Source organism: Physeter macrocephalus, chromosome 8, assembly GCF_002837175.3.
Source record: "Physeter macrocephalus isolate SW-GA chromosome 8, ASM283717v5, whole genome shotgun sequence".
NCBI classification, from domain to species: domain Eukaryota; kingdom Metazoa; phylum Chordata; class Mammalia; order Artiodactyla; family Physeteridae; genus Physeter; species Physeter macrocephalus.
The window spans coordinates 5,067,414-5,077,234 of record NC_041221.1 but is presented as its reverse complement, the minus strand read 5'-3'; the positions used below and the strand labels follow the sequence as shown (position 1 = coordinate 5,077,234).

Below are 9,821 nucleotides of genomic sequence, written 5' to 3'. Positions count from 1 at the left end.
TTGTGAGGAGGGGAAAGGCATAATGTCCATGTTGAGCTTTTGCTGAAAGTGTGTGTGGTATCCCTCAGGTGTGTCAGGGTGTATAACTACTCTTCTAGACCCAACCAGAAGCATGGACATGCAGCTCATGCTTTCAGTGCTCTTCTTTCAATTGGTATTTCATCTCAATCAACACAAACCTGGTCTTTCAGCAAAAGGCTCACTTGGGCCTAGTGATCCTTCCTTGTGGACATTCCACGGGACAGGACTTCATCGTCTCCGATTCAGATGCTTCCATGACCTGAAAACGTCTCCAGGAAGCAGCTTCCAAGGCACCCCTGGGACTAGCTTCTTGGGTCCACAGCCTCCATCTTTCTCCACCTTCCTGAGCCCACCTTATGCAGAAAAAAAAAAAAAAAAAAAAGTACTTCTGGAAGCTCAACCCTGTTCCAAGTGGACCACAAATAGGGTAACAAATCTGAGGAAGAGGCCCCCAAAGGGAGCGCTCTGGAGTTGCTGCTTCACCCCGAGACCTGGCCTCTCGTGCTTCTGCGTCTCCTCTCACTTCAGCAGACTCCTATCCCTTCGTGTTTATTCTCGGGAGTTTCCATCCAGTCTCCCAGATCTGGCCCCCCAGTTCCTCATCCTGCCCGCTCCACCCTCTGGTCTCCAGCTCAGGACCTCGAGGCATCTACACGTGCTGTGCCATCTGCCGACACCATCACATCACGGGACTGGCTCCGCATCCTGCAGGTCTCAGCTTCCGTCCCCTCCCGACCACGTCCTCTGCTCTTTCCCTTTGCAGCGCCCCCCACGTGGCAACACCCACACCGCTCTGCCTTCCCAGCTATCAGCCCCCCAGGACTGTCTCTGTCCACTGCTCTGCTCCCAGCACTTCCCTGATAACCGTCCGCTGAAGGGGCAGACCACCCAAACAGTGCCTCCGCCTGCCGCCAAGCTGGGCAAGAGGACCCAGGGCAAAGATGCAGCCCGGAGGTGACCTGCACAGAGGCCCTGCTCAAACCCTGGCACCCCAACAGGCTGCAAGGGGGCAAGGGCCCCTCAGTGGCTGAAGGTCCAGCTATGAATCAGCGCCTCAGGGGGAAGGGACAGTGGCTTCATTTTGGAGCTTCATTTTGGAGGGGAACTGGCACACAGCACAGCTGTCCTACTTAGCCAGCCTCCTTCCTAAGCTGCCCTAAACTGTGCCACAGGATTCCGAACACTCGATGACCTGGAATGTCCGACAGAGTCCGTCGATTTCCTAGGGGCTAGCAAGCGCAGGAAAAGAAAGTGCCAGCACCACACTCCGGACACGAGGACAACTGCTACTATCTGAGCGACACTAACTCACCCCTGACACCCAGGTGCCTCGTTTAAGCAGAGAGGACAATGACAACCTCAGTGCTACCGGATGGAAAAGACTCCATGGCGTCAGGGTCCCCAGCTCAAGATCCCAGCTGTCCCTTGGTACTAGTGGGGTCAAGTTCAAATCTCTTGGAGTCTGTTTTCTCATCCAAAAAACAGGGGTAACACCACTCCCTCACAGAGCTGCTGAAAGGGTTAAATGAGGCTAACAGATGAAGTGTGTGCGGCACAGCATACGGCACGCAGCGCGCACATAATACACTGTAAGGAAAACGCAAGACGCACCTCAGATAGCACCTGAGTGAAAGTACATCGAGACCCAAGCCATTTGGTGGGAGAGTTTGTGCTCCCTCGAGCCCTGGCTGAGAGCCTGCGCTTTCAGGAAATTCCTAATGAAACAGGAAGAAGCATATTTTCCCCGATAATCTCCACTTTATCCCTTTTATTTCCAGTGTACAGTTCTTAATGACCCTCTTGCTCTTCAAAGAGACTTTTTTAATAGCTTTTTGCTTCTCGAGGAAGTTGAAGCTGGAAGCTGCCCGGGCTCTAAAGAATAAGCCAAGTGCGGAATCTGATCGTCCAGGGCGGAGACAGACAGCATCACGGAGGGAGGAGGCCCTGGGCTAGTTTGGAGCTGGGCTCCTCCTGGCTCTTGGGGCACCTCTCTTGCACATCTGTCTGTGCTTCAGTCTCACCATTAACAAGAGGCAGAGGCCAGATCTCTGGGCCCCCTCCTGCTTCAACATGATCTGACTGTGTAATTAGTACAACCAGAGATTCGACTTAGTAACTGGCACCTCCCCCAACAACTTGTGTGCGGAAGCTTCGTCGTTTGGGCTGCTGATGGACACCCTGTGCAGGGCCCCGCTGTGGGAAGATGGAAAGGCCGGTCAGTTTCTTCCACTTCACCAGCTCTGAGGGGACTGAGCAGGAGATGCCAGTGACTGCTCCAGCAAAAAGCCTCATTCTCACCCACCACAGAAGCCATCCCACTGCCAGGGACCCCAGGTCCTCAGCTTCCCAGGCCCGGGGCAGAGACCACATATGGAACTTCTTAAAGAAGAAGTCTCAGACTGTGGTGTAAGTTCAGGCTCACAGAACAGATCATCCGGCACCGACCAGAAATGAAATTTCAGTTGGTTTCTAGATCCGTTTTCTGGTAGGTCGAGGGCGTAAGGGTTTGGGGCACATTAGAGCACACCCACCGTGTTCTCTTCCGTAACTTGCCTCGTTGCCAGTGGAGTCAGCAGAAGCCAGGATGCTGGACGTTGACTTTATTTTCTTCTCAGCTTTGCTGTCTCTGGCTTGGTATTGCTTATTCTTTTATGTGAGTCACACCAAGGTTACCACATAAAATACAGGACACCCAGGTAAATCTGAATGTCAAATAGACAATGCATCATTTTTTGCCATAAGTGTACTCCACGCAATATTTGGAGCATACTTACGTGGAAGCCAACTCGTTATTTATCTGAAATTCAAATTTAATTGGCTATCCTGCATTTTTATTTGCTAATAAATATGATAACCCTAATCGAATCAATTTTAAGCAAAGACTAGCTGCTTCTTAGTCTCAAAGTATAACAACATTTCAAACCCAACTTTTCCCCTGCCAACACAAAAATCTCTCAAAGCAAAGCCTGTCTTTTTATTTCCAGGACATGTTTTAAAAAATAGGTCTATGAGTATCAAATAAAAACAACAACAACAAAGATGTATCTTCTTACAAGTCCCCCTAACTTAAGAGCTCAGCATGCCACTAGCCACAGGCATGGCGCCAGCTAGCTCTTTGGGCATCCCCAACTCAACAGCAATTGGCTTCCGACTCATCAGGGTAGCAGGGAGAAGGGAGCAGGTGCAGAGTTCAAAGGTGGCCACTTCCCCAAAGAGGTCTGCAGGCCCAGGAGACGGTGAGGAAGCAGTGCTACTGGCGGAGGAATGACAGGAAGCAGTGCCACCACCAACTGCCACAGAACACACACGCCCCTCTACCAAGAGCAGCACCCACCACAAGGACAAGTTAATTGTGAGATGAAAGGAAAAGTGACTGCCCAGGAGTCAAGGGACAGACACACCCCACCTGCCCTCACCCTGGCTTCTCCCAGTCTTCAACCTGCGCTGGTAACCGGGAGCCCCGCCCACACGCTGCCAGCATTCTGGGCAGACTGGAGCTGTGAGGCCTCGGATGGGGCACGGTGCTGGGGGAGGTGAAGAGGCAAAAGTTCTTTCAAATCACAGACTTTCACTCTGATCAAAAGTTACTCATATAAGACGATGGTCTTAAAATTTTATTTTGCATGGTGGTATACAGTCTGAATGACTAGCGTGCAACCCAAAGTGGTTTTTATAATCTTTGCTCTTCCAAGCGGTGTTAGTGCTGCTGTAGGGCAAAGTCCTCACTGACAAATTACATTCGTGAAACGCAATCGAGCAGGGAGCGCTGATGCCATATATTACAAAGCGGCTCTAAGGAGGCCATTCCCCGACTTCTCACAGCAAAGGGGATCAAGAACTAAAAGTACCTTAGAAAAATCAAAGGGCACTGAAAGCACCCTCTTACATAAAGATCAAGCTGGTAAGTTATTAATCCATGGTGGGTGCCCAAAAGTGAGAGAATTAAATAGAAGGCTAAAATCTGGTGAATCTTCTCACTTCCTCTTCTTGGTGGAATACAGCTTTTCTTCAAGTGGGACTGGGACGATCCCTTCACACTCTTTCACTTCCTGGGTCAGAGGGTGTTTTATAATATTTGGTCTAATCACATCAGTGTCTCGAGACAAATGCTCCATTATGCCTTCAACAGTGGTTGTTGGTGCGTAAAAATCCACCAAGAAATACCTGCAATAAAATAAAAATTGGTGAACATGCTGCATTCTGAAATACAGCAATCTCACTATTTTGGTCAATGTTTTCATTTTACTCCTCTCCACATACAGACATCAACTACCTACAAACACACATACACATCTTTGTCAAGATAGAAACTGCCAGCTGACCAGCTAAACCAAAGTGTAGTAGTGCGCCCGACCTCCCTTTCCCTACAGCCTTTCCCATTACACTCCATTGAATTTTTCAAACCATTAGTTGATGCTTTTTGTGAAAACATCTATGAGTCTTCTAATTGTCCAAAGGATTTTACAAGTGACTTAACGCACCTAAGAGATACAGTAAGTATCAGCCATTCTTCACAAACTAGAAAAAGGTTAAGAAAGGCCTGGGACTCATCTAAGACTATCCAGCACATTCAAGAACTGACAAGGAACAAAAAGAAAACTACTTGAATCTTGGGTGACAGAAAGAATTTAACATTCATCTACTCAGACCAGACTAATACAGACAGACATCTCATACAGCTCACTGGTCTTCAGTCTTAATAACTTTATCAGTAGCTGGCTGTATGCCGATGCAAAGGAAGAAGTGTCTCTATTCCCTGCCCAACCCACCCGTGCTCTGTTGCAAAAGCTGAAGCCTCACTTGTACTGTTTGGTTTGGACCACGGTGTTGTTAAAGGACAGTTTTCAGCGCAGTATGTCAGAATTCTACAATGTTCCAGCTGGTTCAGATGACCTTTGACACCACTTATTTGGTTCCAGCCACTCTTCTCCCAAGCATATTCCCATCCTAGGTCTTTGCGCTCTTTGTGCCTTGGCCAGAAATATTCTTCACCCTAGTTCCACACAGTTCATCCCTGACTTCCATCACGTCTTGTCCAAAAGTCACCTTGTCAGAGAGCCCTTCTGCCCCACCCACCCAGCCTCATCCCTGTAACCTCCCTTTATTAACGCTTTATTTTTTTCCCCATAGCACTTTATCACCACTAACACAGTGTATATTTGTTTACAGTCTGTCTCACTCCACTGAAACATAACTGCCCTAGGAAGAAGGACTTTGTTGCTACATCCCCAGCACTTTGAGCATAGGCTAACGTACATCAGGTCCACGGTAAGTATTTCACAGTGGTGTGCTGGCATGAAAGGTGGAATTCTCACAGAAAGCAGGAAAGCCCAAATTAAAAATGAACAAATTCAGCAAGGAAGAGCGTTATTAGAAAACGTATGGCATTTTGTGTAATTCTACACAAGGAGAGGGTTCAAAACTCGTTAAGAAAAATTCCCAACTTCCCATGTGACCATTCACAAGCCTAGTGGGAAAGTTATTCAAGTAAAAATAATTTAAAGTTAAAGCACAGAAAAATACATATCATGCAAAAACACTAACCAAAAGAGAGTTGAAGTGGCTACAGTAATATCAGACAAAGGAGACTTCTGAGCAAAAAAAATTATCAGGGGAAAAAAGAGACAAAACTTAATGATGGATTCACCAAGAAGACACAAAATTCCTAAATGTGTACGTACAGATAACAGAGCTACAACATACAGAAAGTAAAAACTAACAGAACTGAAAAGAGAAGGAGACAAATCCACAATTATAGGTGGAAACTTTTAACATTCCTCTCAGTAATCAACAGACGTAGTATACAGAAAACCAGCAAGGTTACAGAAGAAGCAAACACCACCCTCAACCAACTGGATCTGACATTTATAGACCCCCTCCACCCAACAACAGCAAGATACATATTGGTTCTCAAGGGCATACAAAACATTTACCAAGGACGACCATATTCTGGGCCATAAAATGAGTTTCAATATATCTAAAGGGATTCGAGTCATACAGAAAAATCTTGAGAAAATCCCCCAATACTTGGAAACTAAACATACATCTAAATAATCTATGGGTCAAAGAAGAAGTCAAAAGGGATATTACAAAATACTTTGAATTGGATGAAAATGAAAACAACACATCAAATTTGGAGAATGCCACTAAAGCAATACTTAGCAGTAAACGTACAGCACTAAACATCTACGTAAGACTAGAAGAAGGGCCTCAAATCAATGACCTCAGCTTCCACCTTAAGAAACTAGGAAAAGAAGAGCAAATTAAACGCAAAGTAAGACCAAAAAAGAAAATAATAAAAATCAAAGCAGAAATCCCTGAAGCAGGAAAAACAATAGAGGACATCAGTGAGACCAAATACTAGTTCACTGAGATCAATAAAACTGATACAATTCCAATCGGAATGATCAGTAAAAAGAGATAAGATACAAATTACCGATATTTGGGAATGAGAAAGGTGAAACGACTACCAAGTTTACAGACATTAAAAGAATGGTAAGGGAATATCATAAAAAAAAAAACTTTTGCAATAAATTGACAACCTAACTGAAATTCCTTGAAAAATGCAAACTATCAAAACTCACTCAGGAAGGAACAGGTGACCTGAATAGCGCTGTATCTATCAAAGAAATTAAATTTGTAGTTAAAAACCTTCCCACAAGGATAACTATAGGCACAAATGGTTTCACTGGCAAACTCTACCAAATGTTTAAGAAAAAAATTCCAATTCTGATACAAATTGGTCTGGAAAGTAGGACAACACTTTTGAACTTGTCCTATGAAGTCAGCATTACCCTGGTACCAAGACCAGACAAAGACACTAAAAGAAAAGAAAAATACAGACCAACATCCCTCATAAACATAAATGAAAAGGTTCTAAACAAAATTTTAGCAAATTGACTACTACAATATATAAAAAGGACAATATATCCTGACCAAGTAGGCTTTAGTCCAAGAATGCAAGATTGGCTTAACATTTGAAAATCAATGAAAATCACCATATTAACAAACTAAAAAAGAAAAACCATGTGACCATTCCAATAGATACAAAAAACAGCATTTAGCAAAATCCCATATCCATTCTTGATAAAAACGCTCAGCAAGCTAGGGAAAGAAGGAATCTTCTACAACCTTATAAAAAGCGTCTTTGAAAAACCTACAGCTAACATCATACTAACTGGTCAAAGTCTGAATGCTTTCCCCCTAAGAGCGGGAACAAACAAAACCGTCTACTCTCACTATTTCTATGTGACATTTTACTGAAGTGCCTTGCCAGTGCAACAAGGCAAGAAAAAAAGAAGTAAAAAGCATCCAGGTTGATAAGGAAAAAGTAAAACTGTCTTTATTTGCAGATGTCGCAAACGTGTATACAGAAAAATCTGAAGAAGCTTATGGAAAAGATACCAGACTGTAAGTTTAACAAGGTTGCAAGATACAAGATCAATAAACAAAAATCAACCACATTTCTATATACTAGCAACAAGTAATCAGACCTTGAAATTAAATATTAAATATTTAGTGATAAATCTGACAGAAGATGTACAAGACTTGTAAATTAAAACTATGAAACACTGCTGAAAGAAGTTAAAGAAAACATACATAAATGGAGAGGTATACCTTGTTCATGGGTAGGAAGATTCAACTTGTTTAGTTGTCTACTTTCCCAACCTGACGTAGAGTCAAAAGAATCCCACTCAAAATCCTAAGACTTTTTTGTTAGAAATTGACAACTGATTCTTAAGTTCACATGGAAATTCAAAAGACCAAGAACAGCCAAAACAACTTTGATAAAGAATGAAGTTGAAGGACCAACACTACCTGATTTCAAGACTTACTATAAAGCTATGGTAATCAAGACAGTATGGTATTTATATAAAGATAAACAAATAGATCAATAGAATAGAGAGTTCAGAAATAGATCCAAATGCACAACTGATTTGTGACAAAGGTGCAAAGGCAATTCAGTAAAGAAAGGATAGTCCTTTCAACAAAAGGTGCTGGAACAATTTGACATCCATAGGCAAAAAAATGAGCTCTTTGATCCATGCTTGTACCATATACAAAAATTAACTCAAACTAGAACACGAATCGAAACATAAAACACAAAGCTAGAAAACTAGAAGAAAACACAGGAGAAAATCCTTGTGACCTTGGGTTAAGCAAAGATTCCTTAGACATGACACCAAAAGCACAATCCATAAAAGAAAAATTTGATATTTTAGACTTCATCAAAATTAAAAACTGCTCTTTGAAAGATACTCTTAAGATAATAAGAAGACAAGCCATGCACTGGGACTTGCAAACTCATAGCTGATAAAGGACTTATTTCTAGAATATTAAAAACTCTCAAAGTTTAATTAAAAAACTAATTTTTAAAAATAGACATAAAATTTGAAAAGGCATTTCACTGAAGATATACAATGGCAAAGAAGCATATGAAAAGATGCTTAATACCACTAGTCATTAGAGAAATGCAAACTAAAACCACAAAGAGTCATTACCTACTAGAACGGCTAAAGAATGACCATACCAAGTGTGGTGAGCATGTAGAGGAACTGACACTCTCATACACTGCTAGTGGGAATGCAAAATGATACAACCAACTTTGGAAACCAGTGTGGCAGTCTCTTAAAAAGTTAAACATACACCTGCCATTATGATCAAGCCATTCCATTCCTAGATTTACCCAAGAAAATTAAAGCATATGCCCACAGAACAACTTCTACATCGATGTTCATAGCAGCTTTACTTGTAACAACCTGAAACTGGAAACAACACAAATATCCATTAACATGTAAACTGAGAAGCAAACTGTAGTATATCCATAAAATGGCATACTACTCAGCAACAAAAAGGAATAAACTATTAATACATACCACTGATGAATCTCATAATAATTTCGCTGAGTAAAAGAAATTAGAGTAAAAAAGAGTACATACTGTCTGATTCTATCTAAATAAGATTTTAGAAAAAATAAGCTAATCTATAGTGAAAGAAAGGAGATCAGACGGTGGATAAGTGGAAGGAAGGATCACAAGAGGCAGGAGGAAACTTTAGGGGTGACCAATTTGTCATCTTGATTGTGGTGATTTCATGGTTTTATACATATGTGCAGTTTATTGTGTGTCATTTATACCTCTACAAAGCTGTTGATTTTAAAACGGTATGTAGAAGTTGAATGAGCAGGACTTGGCGAATGACTCGATATAGAGGGGTGGTGATGAGGAGTAACTACAGCTGATGAAGACGCCGAGGGTTTTTCAAGAAGTGAAATAAAAATGCCAATTCCTCCACGACCTGGCAAACTTCTTGATCACTGACTTGCACGTGTGCTCAATGATGAGACCACCATTTGAGCTTACTCTGAAAATTACACACCAACCTGCTGGCCAAATCTTCCAAGGTTTAATTCTACTTGTTTATTTCTACTCCACAAAGCAGGCACTACGGTTGCAATCACCCAACTTAAGAACTGCTCATTTGTTCAATGGTTAATTATTGATTACTTACCTTGAGTAAGGCTCTGAATTAGAGCCTAAAAAATAAGTGTATGAAGTACCTAGGGGTAAGATGGGAATAAAGACACAGACCTCCTAGAGCATGGACTTGAGGATATGGGGAGGGGGAAGGGTAAGCTGTGACGAAGTGAGAGAGTGGCATGGACGTATATACACTACCAAACGTAGGGTGGATAGCTAGTGGGAAGCAGCCGCATAGCACAGGGAGATCAGCTCGGTGGTTTGTGACCACCTAGAGGGGTGGGATAGGGAGGGTGGGAGGGAGGGAGACGCAAGAGGGAA

The 9,821-nt window shown here is 42.7% G+C and overlaps 1 protein-coding gene across 1 annotated transcript in view; it reads right to left on the bottom strand.

Annotated features, from left to right (window-relative positions):
• Nucleotides 1-3,530: 3,530 nt before the first annotated feature.
• MRPS6 (mitochondrial ribosomal protein S6) overlaps nt 3,531-9,821 on the bottom strand; it is a 65,343-nt gene continuing 59,052 nt past the window's right edge. The window contains exon 4 of the mRNA XM_028492629.2: nt 3,531-4,185. Coding sequence (XP_028348430.1) covers nt 3,996-4,185 — 190 coding nt within the window. The 3' untranslated portion in view covers nt 3,531-3,995. The remainder of the gene's footprint in view (nt 4,186-9,821) is intronic.